The sequence below is a fragment of the Pieris brassicae genome, chromosome 4 (assembly GCF_905147105.1).
Source record: "Pieris brassicae chromosome 4, ilPieBrab1.1, whole genome shotgun sequence".
In the NCBI taxonomy this organism is placed as follows: Eukaryota; Metazoa; Arthropoda; class Insecta; order Lepidoptera; family Pieridae; genus Pieris; species Pieris brassicae.
The window spans coordinates 5,261,744-5,280,942 of NC_059668.1; the positions used below are offsets into that span (position 1 = coordinate 5,261,744).

At 32.1% G+C, this 19,199-nt stretch overlaps 2 protein-coding genes across 7 annotated transcripts; one reads left to right on the forward strand and one right to left on the reverse strand.

The window, feature by feature from the left end:
• Positions 1-7,299, forward strand: LOC123708807 (cytochrome P450 9e2-like). Of its 4 annotated transcripts, none has more exons than XM_045659706.1 (12): positions 1-119; positions 570-670; positions 856-1,075; positions 1,225-1,388; positions 1,515-1,652; positions 3,013-3,215; positions 3,290-3,425; positions 4,298-4,390; positions 5,044-5,265; positions 5,473-5,573; positions 6,206-6,374; positions 6,827-7,299. In XM_045659706.1, the coding sequence occupies exons 3-12, from the start codon at positions 876-878 to the stop codon at positions 6,991-6,993; spliced, it is 1,593 nt and encodes a 530-aa protein (XP_045515662.1). In that variant the 5' UTR covers positions 1-119; positions 570-670; positions 856-875; the 3' UTR covers positions 6,994-7,299. The 4 variants fall into 4 exon arrangements, with proteins under 4 accessions (XP_045515662.1, XP_045515659.1, XP_045515660.1 ...); XM_045659703.1 differs by having other exon boundaries at positions 873-1,075; XM_045659704.1 differs by having other exon boundaries at positions 21-119; positions 546-670; positions 873-1,075.
• Positions 7,300-8,243: 944 nt separating this feature from the next.
• LOC123708029 (cytochrome P450 9e2-like) lies at positions 8,244-19,130 on the reverse strand. Of its 3 annotated transcripts, none has more exons than XM_045658474.1 (11): positions 18,977-18,995; positions 17,964-18,163; positions 17,207-17,370; positions 16,220-16,357; positions 13,808-14,010; positions 11,483-11,618; positions 11,065-11,157; positions 10,363-10,581; positions 9,785-9,885; positions 9,176-9,344; positions 8,244-8,556 (listed from the first exon to the last, which is right to left on the reverse strand). In XM_045658474.1, the coding sequence occupies exons 2-11, from the start codon at positions 18,161-18,163 to the stop codon at positions 8,390-8,392; spliced, it is 1,590 nt and encodes a 529-aa protein (XP_045514430.1). In that variant the 5' UTR covers positions 18,977-18,995; the 3' UTR covers positions 8,244-8,389. The 3 variants fall into 3 exon arrangements, with proteins under 3 accessions (XP_045514430.1, XP_045514428.1, XP_045514429.1); XM_045658472.1 differs by lacking the exon at positions 18,977-18,995 and adding an exon at positions 18,765-18,887; XM_045658473.1 differs by lacking the exon at positions 18,977-18,995 and adding an exon at positions 19,019-19,130 and having other exon boundaries at positions 8,245-8,556.
• Positions 19,131-19,199: the final 69 nt, after the last annotated feature.

Consider the following 19,199-nt stretch of genomic DNA (forward strand, 5'->3'; position numbering starts at 1 on the left):
TAGTGTCGTATACTCTGACTCATTTAAGGTGTTCTATTCAGTAGAGTCGGTTCTATATTTAGAGCTTTAAGAAGTAGAAAAATAATAAACTGTGAGTAATATTATTTGCGGTCCACGTTGTAAGTATACCGATTTTGATAAGTTTATTTGTGAGTAAAAATGGTATAATGTATATTTTTATATATTATACTATTTTATGTAATATTTTTTTAAACGTGCACATTTAGGTTTCTAAAAATTTTCCTATAACTGTCCTAAAGAATTCCTTTCACTACTGGCATTTCAAGTGTTGAGCTTCAATGTTTACTCAATTTATTTGATATGTTGATATTTACGACAGTTGATATATAGATATTTCCCAGGCGGCTACTTCTCTATAATGACTTTACACTAACTACGATTAAGTCTGTTTTAAGTGGGTGGGTTGATAAACTTTCAATATGGCAGATATTCAGCGTAACAATAACTACGTTGAATTGTTCAAAGCTCGCTTGTTTTTTTTCGTTCATAGAACATTATTAAATTATTATTTTAAACCCCACTAGTATAAAGGTTAATATGTTGCATAGCAAGCAAGCAGGCGCAGTAGACTCGGGCTGATCTTGTCAGTATAGCACTGACTTCCAGAGAGTCTAGGACGTGAATATACAAACAACATAGAAGTATCAAGGTAAAGGCATACGTAATTACACAAACTGCTTTAAATTCAATTTCGAATTCATATCCCTAACTTATTATAAATGTTTTAGGTAATTTTAGGTTTTATATTTCTTTTGTTTTGAACCGGCTTGGACCAATGGTTAAGGTCAAGGTCGATTTCATATCCGCGATGCGCATTTGTTAACTTTTTTGTAGTATGTGTTTTGTTTTAGATTATGCTTTTCCTTATATGGACCGGGGTGCTCATCGCAGTTATATATGTTTATCTTCGACGAATTTATTCGAGATTCACACCGTACGATGTTAAGCAATTTCCACCGTTGCTATTCATTGGCAACGTATTACCTCTAATCCTGCGCAAGATGCACTTTGTAGAGGATTTGTCACGTTATTATGATAGCTTTCCTGAAGAAAGGTATTCCACTAACTTAATATATATATTTTTCCAGATCTTAATTTAAACATAATTCCTATTCTTAAAGATCCGAAAAACGGTTAAAGGGAATTAATTTCACCTAACGTAAATTATCGTTTAAGTTAATAATAATTCATTGGTATTTTTAGATTTGTTGGTAAATATGAATTCACAAATCCCATTATAATTGTGCGTGACATGGAACTCATTAAAAAGATAACTATTAAAGATTTCGATTACTTTCTGGATCATCGAGGATTTACAGATGAGAAGGTAGAGCCTGTATTCGCAAGGAATCTTTTTTCATTGAGAGGTAAGTTATTTTCTAATCTCGTTTTACATATGCTTTTTAGGTATTTTTGCTAATTACTATTTTATTTAACTTATCTAGAAATATCTCGAGTTGCATAAAATAATTATAATATTGATGCTAATATAGGTGATGAATGGAAGGATATGAGATCAACTTTGAGTCCAGCTTTCACCAGCTCAAAGATACGAGTGATGGTGCCTTTTATGGAGGAAGTGGGAAACCAAATGATGGCCGTGTTGAAAAAGCAAATAAAAGCGAATGGAGGTAATATAAAAAACATTAAGAATATCATGAAAAATAAAGATTTATACGTGAGCATGATGATACATGCAAAGGCCAGATGTGATATAAAGGTGATAGTATCATTAAAATCTAAGATATAACATGTCAAAAGTACTTTAAAACAAGTGTTAAATTACAATTCTGTCTGTCCACATAAATTCAAATTTGTGATTAAATTGATTTGAACTTGAAATGATTGATACGACAAGTGTCTATATCTGGTCAAATGTATACAATCTACAATCGAAAATATTATATTGATAAGAATTCGTAATTATTCGACATAATGATGTACCTTTAATTACTAATGGTTTTCTTTTTGTCTTAATTTCAATTAATTGAATCGATTTATTAATGTGATTAAAATATCTAAAAAGGGGCTTTTGAGAACTTACGTTTTTTTAAATAAATCTAAGAATGTGTTTAAGAACATGTTCTTTATAAGTTTCAAAGCGATTTATTATAAAAAATTCAAGTAGAACTTATAAAGTTTATTTTTGACTAATGAATAACGTAAAGCCGCGACATACCGACTGTTTTGCAAGAGCTTATAATTTATCGTATATTAAATATTTGCTATTTAGTAGATATTTCAAAATATACTCGTATATCTCGTTTATTTTGAGAACTATACTACAAATACTGGCTATATTAATATTATGTTATGATAAAGTATCATAAACTATCAGTTTTTAAATGTACATCATTTCTTTATACAATTCAAAGGCGCTTATTTTTCGCTTAGTTCTTTTAAACTACGCAACTGATTTTAATGTAAAATAATTCATGTCTTCACATTAAAGACGTCGCTTTTCGCCGGTTTTGGTGTTTTTTCACTAAGCTTTGCAGACTCTAGGCACTGAATTATATATTTGAAGTGAAACTAAGAAAAACACTTTTGAATGAATTAAAACTATGTATTATTATTAAAAACTTATAATAAGAATTATGTAAATAATGTATAAATGTATATATAATAATGTATTTTTATATACATAGGTATATAAAAATACCGTCACATTTTCGTGTCCCTACCACGTTTGATTCGAAGTGATTCGAAGCCATTAATAACAAAAAAAAATAAAAACGATAACAATGATAGTAATAATTCTATTACAATTGATGAGTCAAAATAAATGTTATAATCTTAGTAGTAATGAGGTAAAATTAAATAATTGTATTATTTGTATTAATATCTATGGTAATAAAAGCCTTTAAGACTTTATTAAACCAATTTCTGTAAAGCTGCATACAGTAGATCATTTAAAAAAAAATAAGGTCATAAAGAAGTTTCACTTCTTACGTGTGTACACTAGTACACGCACACATTTTTTTGTTTTAGGCAAACCAGTTGAAATAGACTCTAGGGACTTGACTCGCCGCTATGCAAATGACGTCATTGCTACATGTGCTTTTGGCCTTAAAGTGGATTCGTACACCGAGGGTGATACTAAATTTTTCGAAATGGGAAAAAATGCTGCACAATTTAAAATGAGACAAATGATCATGTTCTTTGCGTATAGTGCGTTTCCCGCTCTTGTTAAGGTACTTAAATAAATTCACACGACGAAAACGCGATTATTCAATTATACAATATATTTTATTAATATTTATTTCAGTTTATGAAAATGACGCTATTTTCTAAAGAAACAACTTCATTCTTCAGAAATTTAGTAATCGATACAATGAGAAACAGGGAAGCACACAATATACTACGACCTGACATGATACATCTTCTGATGGAAGCCAAGAAAGGTTCTTAAACATTTCTTTAATAACATAGTAAAAACTACCTGACATGTACATGATCGTGTTTCGACAGAGAATGATGTAAATATTCGACTATGAATCGCAGGTTTGAAAAATCGTTTCTCACTAGCATAATTCCCTATTTCCCTCAATACTAAAAGTTATACTGTTGATATAGGCAGCTATACTGGTAGTTCATTAGCTTACTTAGTTTTTTTTATATTTAATCACTACAATTACTAAAAAAAACAAATAATACGGAAGAAGGCCTGGCAAATGTTGCCTACTACCCTTAACTTGTAAGTATAACAACCTGTAATTTAATGAACTAAACTATATATGTCATATTAAATAAAAATATATAAATTTAAACGAAAATATATCAAATTACTTTGGGTAAATAACAACGAACACGGTGGTAAATTCCTACGATGTAATTAAATATACATATCTCATTTTCATGACGTAATTGCGTAATATAACTAAGATCAGCTTTACTGATAGGCTTTAGAATATTCTGAAAATCGCGTCTACTTCTTACATACATACTAATCGGGCCACTAGCTTTTTAGGTCTGGGTCTCAGATTTCTGTATTCGTTCCGTGACATTTTCCAATAAGGAAGTAGTTGATCAAGCTTCTGTGCCTGACACACACCGTCTACTTGTTAGGTCTACATGCTGGTTTCCTCGCGATGTTTTCCTTCACCGTGCCGTCGTTAATGCGCAAATGTCTACTCTACTTACTGTCTAGTAAGTCCATTGGTGCACAGATCGATCGAAGCTACGACTGTAGGGATGAGAGTCGCACGTTGAAACTTCTAGGTCTACAATGCTGTACTGTTTACACGATTTATAAGTAACGATATTTTAATTTTAGGGCAACTGAACCACGATGAGAAGTCTAAAGAACGTGATGCTGGCTTCGCAACTGTAGAGGAATCTGCTGTTGGAAAGAGGCATATTAATCGAAGTAGGTATAGCTTCATCTTGATTTAATTTTATTCGTCCTATTTGTATGTTATATATTATACAATATAATTGACCTTGCACTTGCACCCATAAGAACTTTTTTAGGAGGAATAAAAATTAATTGATGTTCGTTTGTCTCGAGAATTACTGGACGTATTTGGCTAATCATGATTTTGAAATATTTCTGGACGTTCAGAAATGATTTGAACAGTGGCAAACATGAAATAATATGTAAATAAATATAATAATATAATAAAATTGAATTTTTCAATAAAAACCATTCCTAGCTGGGAAATATTTGATATCTTTTGTTAAGAAAAAAAAATTATCAGTTGGTTGTTATATATTACCTTCCGATTTATTTGGTAAGCTGTACTTTGAGGTCCAATCTCTTTGGTCTGTTGAAAATAATTTATTATGTTTTGACACAAATATAATATATGAAGGTAATACGAAGTTCACCAGGTCATCTAGTCATTTAATAAAACGATATATAATTTGCAATATAATAGACTTAATAAATAATAGAGCTCATTTGGAACCGGTTTCATACTAGTTTTTCTTATTAATTTTATACGAAGAAACGCCACGTTTTAAAAATATCATAGTAGATATCATGGTTTAATAATAATTAATCTAATTTGCTTGTTTAAGCCTGGTCGGACAATGATCTAATAGCTCAGGCTATGCTTTTCTTCATCGCCGGTTTTGAAGGTACATCTGCCGCTATGTCTTTTGCGTTACGAGAGTTGGCACTGCACAAAGATATCCAAGACCAGCTAGCTAAGGATATTCGAGAAGACTCCAAGAGAAACAATGGAAAAATTGACTATATGTCGATTCAGGATCTACCTTACTTAGATAAGGTTGTTTCGGGTAAGGGAATCCATGGTTCAATTACTAAAGTAACCTATTTATTTATTTTATGGAATATTACAATCTAAATGATGGTATATTACAATTCAAAACTACTGTGGTTTATATCAATGTAAAGATAGCAGTCTTGTCAGGACACATTCATATAAAAATAATTATTTATGTTGTTTTTCACTTACAATTTGTTTTTCATTTGTTTAATTTCAGAGGTGTTAAGATTATGGACTCCGGGCTTCCAATTAGACAGAATCTGTACCAAACCTTACAATTTAGGGAGGCCAAATAATAATACTGACAAGGAATATATTGTAAGTAGTTTATTTATGATAGTAACACTATAATTCATAAATCTTCTTTAAATAACAACACTCCTAAGGTCATAATTACGTTTAAAAATAGAAGCACTACTTTCAGTTGTTTGATTAGTTTGAAGTCATTCAAAGTACTTGGACTGAATGTAAGAAAGTTTGATTTGTACAGGGACCGTAATTGTTTTGAATAGCTCAACAGTTAAATGATATTTTATAATATTCAAGTTAGTCTTACATATTAACAATTGTATACTGAATACTGTAGGAATTGGTCACTAAAAATCCTAATTCCTATAATTATGACAATATCTTAAGATGTACCTACTGATTTGTTTGCTGCTGATGTCGCCAATTTGAAATTGCATAGTGCTAATACTAATACTCAAAAACGGAAATTACCATGTATTATGTGTAATACGACGAAATTATGATCATTTTTCAATCTAATAGGTAAGTAAATCAGCCTGCTGTGCCTGACGTACGCCCCCGACTTTTTGGGTTTAAGACATGTCGGTTTCCTCACGATGTTTTTCTTCACCGTTCGAGCGAATGTTAAATGAGCACATAGAAAGAAAGTCGCTCGCTGAAGCCACTAAGCCAACACTGCTCTATGTGTATTATATTTACAGCTACAAAAAGGTGAACAGATTATAATACCAGTATGGTGTCTCCATCGGAACCCTGAGTTCTTCCCAGACCCAGAGAAATTTGATCCAGAGCGATTCGCTGATGACAAGAAGGACCTCATTAAGCCTATGACATATATGCCATTTGGGGTTGGGCCCAGAAATTGTATCGGTTCGTAACTTACTATTTATTTCAATGGATCTTGGTTCCAGGTTCGAAAACATTAGCAGCCTAGCTAGCCTAGAAAATAAAAGTCGAGTTTTTACTACAGCCACTGTTATTACTTGAATTTTAATTTAATGTAATAGTAGTCCAATCATAGACATTACATATATTTTCGATACATAGCAAAAAAATATATACAACTCATAAGTAGACGTACTGTTATTCATATTGTTCTAAACTATAGAAACGATAGAAATTTCCAATAAAAGAATTGATTGGGTACATTATGAATCATTATTTGATTTTCAAGGAATCCTTACCGTTCTTTTTTTGTAAACGGATATAATACAGACATTTTTCCAAAACTTTTTTAACGCAAATACTAAATAGTCTTAGCCTTAACCAAAGCCTAATAATATAGTCGAGCTACGGAAGTACATTGTATAAACATTTTTCAGGATCACGATTCGCGCTATTGGAGATTAAGATGCTAATCTATCAGATTCTGCTGCATATGGAAGTTCTGCCATCAGAGAAAACTGTCTTGAACCCTGTTTTTTCAAAAGATACATTCAACCTCAACCTAGAGGGAGGGTTTTGGTTAAACTTTAAGATTCGAGAGTAAACGTACACAAGTGATATACCCTAGCATAAAATCATATATAAAGTGGGTTAATGGTAAGGGGAAAAATTATATAACAAGACATCATGTCATACATTAAATAAGAATACTATGTTTATAAAACTTGACGACGTGTCCGGTAAAGAAACTGGGCTAACCAGCTACTTTTACTCCTAACTACCGTATACCTAGGTACCAAGTACATCAGAGTGAGAGGACATGACGACAGTTTATTAATATAATAGCTAATATTCACATACCTATTTGATATGATATATTGGATTCCAATTAAATTCTATAATTATGTTATTTAGTTGTTTTTTTTTCACTGAACTGTATAATTAAGTATACTTCTTCTTGGAATTTACCCCAGTGAATAAACAGTTCAAATTTGAAAGTTTTGCGTATACCTTGAGCAGTGTTGGCCTAGTGGCTTTAACGTGCGACTCTCAGTTCTGAGGTCGTAGGTTCGATCCCCGGCTGTGCGCATTTAACATTCGCTCGAACGATGAAGGAAAACACCGTGAGGAAACCGGCTTGCCTTAGACCCAAAAAGTCGACGGCGTGCGTCAGGCACAGAAGGCTGATCACCTACTTGCCTATCAGATTAACAAATGATCATGAAACATATATATTTATCTGAGGCCCAGACCTAAAATGCATGTAGCGTGACTTATTTTTTTTAAATGTACATAATTATACATCGTAATATCCATTTTCAAGTATTATTAATTCCAAGTTGGCGAAATCAGCAGCAAAAAAGCAGTACATCTTAAGATGTCATAATTTTTAGGGATTTAGGATTAGGATTTAATTTTCCGGCAAATTATTCAGTCTATTATAAATTACTATACTGATGAGTATAGAATATGTAGAGCTCGAATTTCTGTATCTGTTTCGTGATCACTTGTTTTTTTTAATAGTCAACTAGGTGATTAGCCTTCTATGTCTGATACACGCCTTTTTGGGTCGAAAGGATGTAGGTTTCGATAAGATTCTCCTTCACCATAGGAGCGAGTGTTAGTAAAAAAAATATTATTTTCGTAATTAAGGCAAAATATCTATCTTCTATATCCAAGCTGTATTGTCTTACTTCTATCCTTGTTCCTAACTCTGTGATTGTAAGCTGATTATATTTTATTTATTTGAGACAATTATATTCATACAGTGTATGCAAATAGCGGTAAGCCTTGAGTTTATTTGCTTCTTTGAATAAGTATTCTTTTGCGGTACGGTAAACATGTATTAAAAAACAATTAATTGTTTTGTTTTATTTTCAAAAAAATTATATTACATAATTAATAATAAAAGTATATTTAAAACATAATAAATCATATATTTATTAAACACCATTATCAGTCACCCTTTAAAAAATGCAACGCTTATACAAACTAAAATACTATTCTCTAATATTAAAGTTAAGCCAGTGTCCACCTTCCAGACGAAGATTGAATGACTCCAGCGAGAGTTTTGCAGGAATACAGCTCTTTGGAGAAGGAGACACTTCCATGTGTTGAATTATTTGAAATATCAACATTTTTAGCTCGCACAGCGCAAATCGTGAACCTGGAAATGTAAAGAGAATATATAAACACTTTTCCTCTTTTTCTTCTAAACTTAATTTGACCAAATTTCACAGATGATATTACGACCACGTTAGCAGAAGCACGTAAATCTTTTAAAATATTTTATCATTATAAATAACGAATCAATTTACAACATTTACAAACATCCATTGGCACTTGGATTGGCACACACACACAACCCTTTAGGTCTGGAGATGAGATTTCTGTATATGTTTCGTGGTCACTTGTTTCATTTAATATCGTGATCAGCCTTCTATGCCTGACACAAGTATTTTTAGGTCTAAGGGATGTCAGTTTCGATGTTTTGCATGATGTTTTCCTTCACCATACGAGCGAATGTTTAATGCGCATATAGAAAGTCCATTAAGGGTCAGCCGGGGTTCAAACCTACGATCTCAGGGATGACAGTCGCACTCTGAAACCACTCTGCCATCACTGCTCTGTTCACACACATTCAGAATATATTTTCGACAAGCAAAACTTCTGTTAAGCATGCCATTTGTTAACAGTAGAATTTTACATTTTGTGCAGGTGCGTTCTTAGATTGAAGATTTTATATATGATATGTTGATTTAAAAGTAGAACTAATTTCAACTAACCAATACAATTCCTGGGACCAACACCAAATGGCAGATATGCAATTGGATTAATTTTGTCTTTGTTTTCATCGGAAAATCTTTCTGGATCAAACTTTTCTGGATTGGGGAAATAATTAGGATCCCGGTGAATTGACCAGATTGGTAAAAATAAGACTTCGCCTTTTCTTATCTGTAAATTCACATTAAATACAAATTTATACATTCATTAAAAAAAACTGCCTAACGGGAATTAAATTATTGAGTAATATTTTGCTTTATCCAGTTAAATATAAATTTTCACCGCGACATAAGATTTTGTTTGTGAACGCAGTTTATATGTCGAGTTGTATGTATATGGAAATTACCACATTTTCTAAATTTATGTTATCTTTTACAACACACTCGATTTTATTGATAGCTTCAAATACTGAATTGCATATGTACCTACCAGTACATACATAGTGGCGTCTTGAGGACCGGCTATTATATTGTGAAAAACATTAAAGTTTAGTATAACAACAGAACTAGTTTAAAGGCGTTCTTGGCTCAAAAGTAGGTGAGCACCGAACACAAGCTAAAATAGTACGTGCCAATACTAATATAAACCAATTTTAAGCCAGTTGTACTCACAATAAAGTCTTCAGTAGAATTTTTGTTTGGTTTTCCAAGATTATAATCCTTGTTGCATATTCTGTCTGTAGCTATAGCAGGTGGCCATAATCGCAGTACCTCTGGAAAGCATATTAACGTTAGAATATTTATTAACGTTAATATATTTTTATTGACTCAAGGCACTCTAAGACCTCCGCTACACAGCTTTATTATGGTAAATGATTTGTAATAAATAATGTGGATGTTTTATTATGCACGGCATCGAGCCTTCGCTACGACTAAAATGAAAATATATTATGTAAACAACTATAGATCGTACGCCTACAATATTCAAACTATTATACAATCAATAATGTTCCGTAATTAACCGATTTTTTTTTTAAAGTCACAGTCATATTATTTCGTAATCGTATTTCGTATCGTAACTCGTATAGTCCACAATGAATTTGTACGTAGCAAAAAATGCAGATGTGCTTGGACGATGCGGAATTTTTAGAATTAAATAATTCAAATTTTAGCGAAATGCTAATTAAGTTAAATAACTAAATTAGAATTTCGCTATAGTATAGTAAGTTTAAAGTTATGATTATACTAACCTGATACTACCATATCCATGTAACGCAAATTCTGAATAGAATTAAAGTCAATTTTTCCACCGTTCTTTATATGTTCTCTGATTTCTTTTGCCAATTTGCCTTGAACTTCAGGATGCAGAGCCAGTTCGTGTAACGTGAAACACATTGCAACAGATATTGTTTCGAAACCAGCGATAAAGAACAGAACAGCTTGGGCTATAAGGTCATTATCTGTCCATTCTGTAACAAAATGTTTTTTAAAACTTTATACCTTCCTGATATATTTTGTTACACATCACTCTGTGCAAATATTAGTTACCCGTTAGCCGAAATGGGAATTACCATAGAATGTATCATCATTTTCAGGCTAAAGACAAATCGTGCTACAAAAATGGTATCACAAAAATTGTGTGACCGCTATAATCGTGGTATCGCTCTCGAAGGCAATCAAATTCTATTAAAAAAAGGTATTTTTTATGTAAGTCTTTCAACTTACCAATTAGTTTGTGATCATCATATAAACTGTTCTAAGTCGATCTATAGGGTAGAAGCCAGAAAACGGATTGAATTTTTTAATCATGTTTTGAAATCATTTACAGAAAGAACTCAACTCATATCCACACGAATCATTAAAGTTCCTTTATTTTTGGTTTGAACAATTAACGATTATTGTATTTATATATGATAGTTATATATTTGTACTATACTAAGCTTGATAGTTACCTCTTTTAACAGTGGTCTTTCCAACATCCGATTCTTCAACAGTCGCAAAACCAGCGTCTCCAACAGAATCTTTCGTGTCATGATTTAAGCGACCTAAACAAAATAATATTACTTTATCCCTTTTCCTTTCTTATCATGTTATACCAATAAATGTATGATTCCATGGAGATATAATGATCTGAACTTATTTTAGGAGAAAATCAGACGTTCGTTATTTATTAACGTCTTCCTTTTAAGCATCAATATTTCTCCACCTCACAATAGTATATTTATTTCCTTAAATAGTACGAATAAGATATTTTTGTACACAGAACAAGTATCGATAAATGTATTATTAAGAAGCATCATAATGAGAGTTATCTCAGTCTTTGCAGATTTTAAATATACCTTTTATATATAAAAGAATTTTAAAATATACCTTTTTTAGCCTCCATTAACAAGTGAATCATGTCTGGACGTATTATATGATTGACTTCTCTAGAGTGCATCGTGTCTTTAACGAGCGTTATGAAAAAGTTTGTAGTTTCTTTCGTGAAAAGGGTTAATTTTAATTTCTGTAAATAATATATGAAAAACTTATAAAAAAACTTTCCAGTACATAGAGACGATTTTCTGCCCTTATATCATTGTTCACTTTATCCGGACCAGAGCATGGGTTAGCATGACTTAATACGTTTAATGCATTATTAATTATATAATCAACATACACTGTTTGGTTTATTATATATATTAATCAATTAATCAGCCGTCTAACTAGCACATCAAAGCTACAGCTGAATGAATTTCATGCAGTCCTATCAAAATGTTAAATAACTGTTATCTTAACATAAGTAACATCTATTATTTTCTTATTCCCACAAAGCGCCAAACTTAATTTAGCGGTGACGGCGCAATAAGCGACGATGACCTTAGGATTCTAGACTCAATTACTAACAATTGGACAATCTTTCTGACCTTGACAGCTATTTGACATTTGTTATATTGACAATTTATGTTTAATGTAGTGAAGTTCCGAGAGCCGTCGTGACTGTTTTTTTGATTATCCAAAATAATAATTAATAAGTTTTATTAAATTTTGTCTTTATAGAATACTTATATATTTCTTATCAAAGTATAATAGAAATTTGTCATAAGTGGAGGATTTATACTTATCGTTTAATAGATACAGATATCAACAACAAGTGGTGCTTAATACTGCATCTGTGACCATTTGTCAACAAAATGGCTGAGGCTAGGTACGATTTCCGATAAAATAATAATTGTACCGGATCAAACGAGAAAATAGAAATAATACAACAAAAAATAGTCGATCCCGCAGTACTACATTACATATTTGTAATTAAAAAATTACGCAAACGTTCTAAAAACTCATGTTTTTTTCATTTAATCTGTCTAACTCTTCCCCTTTTGTCTATATTTTTTTGGATATATTAGGTCCTTACATATGAAATTGGCGTTTTGTATGGGAGGAACAAAAAGTCGAATATTTTTAAATATAATATATTTAATTAATCAAAGTATGAACCATTGTTTTCTATGCACTTTTGCCATCTCATAGGTAGTTCATTGATCCCTTTACTAAAAAAACAGTCGGACGGGAATCAATAAAATCTGTGAAGGCGATTTGGACTGCCCCATCAGAGTTAATTTTTTTCCCTTGCAAGAAGGTGTCCAGATTTCGAAAAAAATGGTAATCTGTTGGAGCAAGGTCCGGGGAGTACGGAGGATGTCTTAGACATTCCAATTCAAGCTCTTCTAATTTGGGAGCCGTCTGTTGTGCAGTGTGTGGTCTAGCGTTGTCGTGAAGTAGCCGTGGCGTGGAGCGATTGACCAGCCTAGGTTGTTTAGCCGCTAGCTTTTCCATCATGGTTTGCAATTGCTGACAATAGACATCAGCCGTAATAGTCTGGCCAAATTTGAGAAAACTGCAATGAACAATACCGGCACTAGTCCACCAAACGCTTACAAGTAACTTTTTTGGGGTTAATTTTCGCTTGGGGCAGGATTTGGCTGGCTGGCCAGGATCCAACCATTGCGCTTAGCGCTTCCGATTATCGTAAAGAATCCATTTTTCATCACAGGTAATGATTCGGTTTAAAATACCTTCATTATTGTGTCGGTTCAGTAATGTAACGCAGCAGTCGACGCGCGTTTGCCAGTTTGCCTCAGTCAATTCGTGAGGTACTCGCCTTTCAAGCTTTTTAATCTTCCCGATTTGCTTCAAGTGAATTAAAACAGTTTTATCACTAACATCGCAGCCTGCAGCTAACTCGGACGTGGTTTGCGATGGATCCGCTTCCACAATAGCCTTCAACACTTCATTATCAACTTAACTTGGGTCTCAGGCCGTCCACGGGGCTTGTTCTGCAGGTCGAAATTTCCAGAACGATAACATTGGAACCAAAAACGAACTGTGTTTTCTTTTGCAACATGACCGCCATACACATCATTCACCCTTTGAGTCGTTTCCGCAGCACTAGTGCCACGGCGGAACTCGTACTCGTAAATAATACGATACTTTAAGTTTTCTATTTTGTAAAATGAGTGACGCAAACAGAAAAAAACAGAAGAAAAAAAACAAATGAATGACGGTCATCGAAGCACAAATACATGAGTAAATAGCTGTACAAATTTGAATTTGAAATTTCTAACCAAAGAGGAGGTATTTGAGGTCAAAGTACCAGTACGACAAAACGCCAATTTCATATGTAAGGACCTAATATAAACACCAACTACATCTTACCTTGACTAAAGCAGGAAAAGCGGAATATGCCATGAACATAAGCATCTGTCGTAATTTAAAAGATGCTGCAACCTTTCCCATTTCATAGAACTTGTTGTTCTCTTCGACGTAAGAGTCAACTTTCAGTCCAAACGCACATGTGGCAATCACATCATTAGAGTAACGTGTTGTTAGATCTTTAACGTCCACTTCTATAGCTTGTCCTATAACAAAAATTAGGCCTTAAACCACTTGTAAATTGCCGTAGTTTCTTCGGCATTATATAGTAAACGAAATAGACTTATATATATATAAAAGGATTAAGGCAACTATAGTCAAATATAGAATTTTGCTTCAAACCATACTTAATTTTTTTGTAAATGAATAAAGCTATCAATCATGTTATCCATGCCTTCAAAATTTATTTTATAAGGAAGCCCGTTTAATATTCACCGTAGCATATACATACAGAACTTGGTCGTTGCAATAACTACAAGTACATCTTATTATTGAAGTCAAACTTCTTCATCGGCGTTGGAAAAAAAAATACCGTCACATTTTTTGGTTTCACGTTACATTTTTCCGTTTCGCGCCATCTATTTTTTGTCTCTACCACGGTTGATTCGAAGAGATTCGAAGCCATAAATAACAAAAATATATGATAACGATAACAATGATAGTAATAATTCTATTACAATTAATGCAATTCTGTAATAATCTTAGTAGTAATAAGGTAAAATGAAATAATTGTATTATTTGAATTCATGTCTATGACTATGATAATAAAAGCCTTATGTTAAACTTTAAATAATATAACTTTATTTAACCAATTTCTGTAAAGTTGCAAATAGTAGATCATTTTTCGTAAATAAGGTCATAAAGAAGTTTCACTTCTTACGTGTGTACACTACGCACACATTTTTTTTATATTTTTACAGTCTAATGTATTAATGGTAAAAATGATACCGCTAGGAGACGGATGTCTGGCATTACCGGAGAACCCAGAGATCAGATACAGAAGACTTACGTACCTATGCATTGCACTCGGTGCTTCCTATTTTCGGCCTCAACCTGATTTTAACCTCAGGATCCTTACTGTACGTCTAATAGCGATACCTACAGCCCGTGTTTTTGAGTGAGTTTTTAGGATTGATTGAGGATTAAACGGCTATTTGTATACCACGCGATCCCAAAAACGTTAGCGCTGTGACCATGGACTGAAGTACATCGAAATTGCATACAAAAACATCGATATTGGTATCGCTGTCGATTTGGTATTATTAGTACGTGTGCTGATTTGCACTCGAACGTGCTAAACAAAAGATCACTTTCTAATTATAATTTACGCAAAAATGGCAAGCACTATCAATGTATGTATCATGACAATAAGTAGATTATATGATTTGTATCGCATTTATTTTCCTTAAAGTTTTATAATAGATCAATGTCCTTGAAGGTCAACCGACAACGATTAATAAATCGTTCACAATGAGTAATCCATGCCAAATAATTATTCAATATATGTAGAAATGTTTAAGTTTAGTCTTGGTATTCAATGTCTTGGGTTCGCTTTTTAGCAATACTACATGAACACTTGTTAATCATAAAATAACAAGAATAGTGGAATCAACAGAAAAAATGTTCCCATTCTTTTTCACATTTTTAACGTACTACTCCTATTAAACGGAAGTTATTATTACGGTTTTATTGGTAAACGCAGCCTATTGTTAAAATTTTATATCTAAACTGCGCCCTCTAATATAACCATAAAGGTCAGAGCATAAAAGCAGTTATAATGTCATTACCTGGAGCGAAAACTCCACTAATGACGAAATATTCAAGGAACTCATGGAACATCTTTTTATACATTCCTGAGAGTCAAAAGTACTCGTTGAAAGTCTTTTTATTTAAGAACCAAGCATCTAAATGAACTGTTAAGCACTCGGAAATGTAGGCCACTTCGTAATTATTTTCAAAAATTAAAGTAGCGATAGAATTTTATAATGCTCTCCATGATGAGTTAGATAAGTTTTTTTATGTCAAGTACGGTTTATAGTTCACTGAGTGTACTCGCTTCAATATAAATGTATAGTTTTTTACATTGATTATTTTCTACCTTCAAGTTAGACATCTTATTAAAGCGAATAAATAATATGTCTGGAAAAACAGACACGTTATTCAACTCAACATTTGCATAGGAAAATTGCACAAAACCCCACAATAAATACTGCTGCCAAACTTGCCATTTGTTCATATAGGACTAAACTAATGTAAAATGTTGTAGCATTGTCTCAAAATAATATAAATTATTGATTGATGTAAGGAAAAATTCATTGCTTTTTTGCTTCTTAAACATATACGTAAGTGTCACAAAACATACAAGCTTCGAATTCTATGGAATTAAAATTATTTATTACTATTTAGTATTCTTACCACCATTGGCTTCTATCTTCTTCTTCAATACAGCCATCATCTGGTTTCCAACCTCCTCCATAAAGGGCACCATTACTCGGATCTTTGAGCTGGTGAAAGCCGGACTCAAAGTTGATCTCATATCTTTCCATTCATCACCTATAATTGTCATCGGTATTTTAAAGAAATCATACTAGCGTTTGTATGATTAGCCATTATGTTCACCCATTCCATAGCTAAATAAACTTTATCATAGATCTTATGTTTTATCCTTACTGTGATTTTTAAAACTATTTCATAATACAATCAAAAACCAAACTAATCAAGATTTTTTTTAAAGTTGCAATGCTGATTTATTTATTTTATATTGATATAATGATCTCATTGTTTTTAAAACTCGGAAAAAGAATATCGTAGATTAAAGATATAGCGCGACGACACTTCGTTGTTCATGGAATGCTTGTTTGAATTGTTTTTTTATTATAATGCGTCTATACATCATCCCGGAATCGTTGATACATTCGTAAGTCAAATACGAGATAAGATTTTAAGAAAATTTAATATATAAAAAATCGCGAATATCCAGTACCTGGTGGGTACACATTAGTTAAGGTTCACTCATATTACATCTTACAAGAGATTACATTAAAATATATCACAGATTTGGTTATGAGAAATTGAAGTTTTTTAACATCTCACTAAATTAGTGTACGATTGTGCCAAAGACACGGTTTAGAATAACCCTGACATCTTTTTTTTATAATTTTCCGATTCCGACGTGAACTAACGTTAATCTATGAAAAACTTTGAGGCATAATCTAACAATCTTTTACTATACAATAACAGGAGCGTCAATAAACAAGTCTATCTAAGGTGCCAATTGACAGAATCTACTTGGTGTCATACAAAGTCGTCCATATTCTTATTTTACTCACATTTGTCTAAATAAATATTCTTATATCTTTAAGAACATGATTCTGAACTTTAAAAATAAAACTGTTTGCTCACCTTTTAAGGTAAATAAATTTCTTGCAAAGATTGGTTCCACTGCTTCATCGGCAAAACCTCTGTGATCCATGAAGTACTCAAAATCCTTTATAGTCACTTTTTTCATAAGATCCAAATCCCTAACTAACACTGTCGGTACCATGAATTCAAATCTACCCACAAATCTAAAAATTTAATAACACATGGCTTTTAATATTTTGTTTGAACCTCTACCTATTCATTTTAAAAAAAGGGGGCAAACGGGCAGGATCATTAAATATGAAGTGAGATGGCCGGCCGGCCTTTTAAGAAATAGCGTACTCTTTTCTAGAAGGAATCCAAGTCGAATCTATGTCTAACTATTTCTAGAAGAAAATAATCTTCAGTATACAAAAACAAAATAGTAACGCTACAATGCTTAGTCATAGCAAAAAAATATTTTCTTCATCTTTTCCAATAGGCAAGTAGGAGATCAGCCTATTGCCTGACGCCGTTGACGTTTTGGGTATAAGGCAAACCGGTTTCCTCGCGTTGTTTTCCTTCATAACACCCACGCTCTATGCGAACACAATAAACATCCGTTGATACCTGGGGTTCCAAGATACAACCTTAATCAAGACTGCTAAAAACTGTAGTATACAAGTATCAACGATAATTATGGTAATATGATCAAATGTCCAAGGCAAACATGGCGCTTGCTTAACTGATTACGAGGTCATTTTTTTTGCTTTTAAATAATTTAATTTTGAATTTTGTTGGGTGATTAATAATTCCATACCTTTCTTCTGGGAATTTTTGATAGTTATTTTCCAGGTCCTCAACAAAATGGCATTTTCTCAAAAGTGTCGGTGCCATATTACCAATAATTGGTAAAGGTTTCATATATTTCACTCCATGCTTGCTAAATCGTGAATATACTTGACGTAAATAAATGTAGAGGATGCCACAGAGCACCGCTGTCCATATTAAAAATAACATCTGTAAAAATACCAATAATTACATCAAAAACAAATATAGTTAACATGATTCTATTTATAGTATAAAATATCATAGGATCACATATTTTGAATTGTTAGTTAAATGTATTGATAAGAATGTTTGTTCGGATTTATTTATATTACACCTAAAGAAATTAAAATTTCGAGTTATTCTACATTCCATAAAATCAATAAAGGATCTGCAGAAAGTGGATTTGGTGGGATTACAAAAGATAAACGTCTCTAAAGAAAGCCGCGATCAAAAGCTTATTATTACTAAAGTAAAACAAGTTAAAAGGAGACTCTGTTGGTGTGGTAATCCCGGCACATAAATCAGTAGATGCGCAGACGTTTTTTAAGACTTTCATAAGTGTACGCAAACATTCTACTCAAAATCTTGCCAAAATGGTTACTAATAGTACTGTGTGATATTATAATCTATTAATAATTTTAATTGTACGTACATAACGTAGTAAACATACAACTTTATCATGTAAAACACATACTCTAATTAATATAAATACATAAAAAAATTCGTAGTACACAATAACGTTATCATGTAAAACACACACATACACACATAAAAACTTTTTGTATCATACCATATTAGATAAATATTTAATTAAATAGATTTATTGTCGATAGTCATAATAAATATTTTGCTGTGAACTCGAAGTGAACCTTCACATTTAAAAACATATTAAGTATGAAAAAATATTTAAATTTTCAAATAAATTCAAAGATTATTTAAATATCTGATTACAAAGTACTTGTCATGAACTAATAAATAAATAGCAAATTATTTATTAAACACCTGAATTCAATATAATTATATTTTTGTGTAAAAACAACTTACTGCGTCGTATTTTACACAACACAAGCTACTTCATTGACGCACTATACAATTCTAAATAAATTACAAGTTGTGACACAGGTAGACTTGATTTAATAATTATCTACTTTGTTTATCTGCGCTTTTCAACGAATATAATATATACATATAGTTAAATTGAATTTGCATTTGGTACTTATATACG

Bases quoted from the DNA above. Each gene is read 5' to 3' on its own strand.
- LOC123708807 (XM_045659706.1), top strand. From the start codon at position 876: ATGCTTTTCCTTATATGGACCGGGGTGCTCATCGCAGTTATATATGTT. The intron at 1,076-1,224 runs GTATTCCACTAA...TGGTATTTTTAG, and splicing joins GATAGCTTTCCTGAAGAAAG to ATTTGTTGGTAAATATGAAT. The intron at 4,391-5,043 runs GTAGGTATAGCT...TGCTTGTTTAAG, and splicing joins AAAGAGGCATATTAATCGAA to CCTGGTCGGACAATGATCTA.
- LOC123708029 (XM_045658472.1), bottom strand. The intron at 11,619-13,807 runs GTAAGATGTAGT...TATTATTTACAG, and splicing joins CTTTTCCTGCTTTAGTCAAG to AAATTAAAATTAACCCTTTT. The intron at 8,557-9,175 runs GTTAGTTGAAAT...TTACATTTCCAG, and splicing joins TGGTCCCAGGAATTGTATTG to GTTCACGATTTGCGCTGTGC.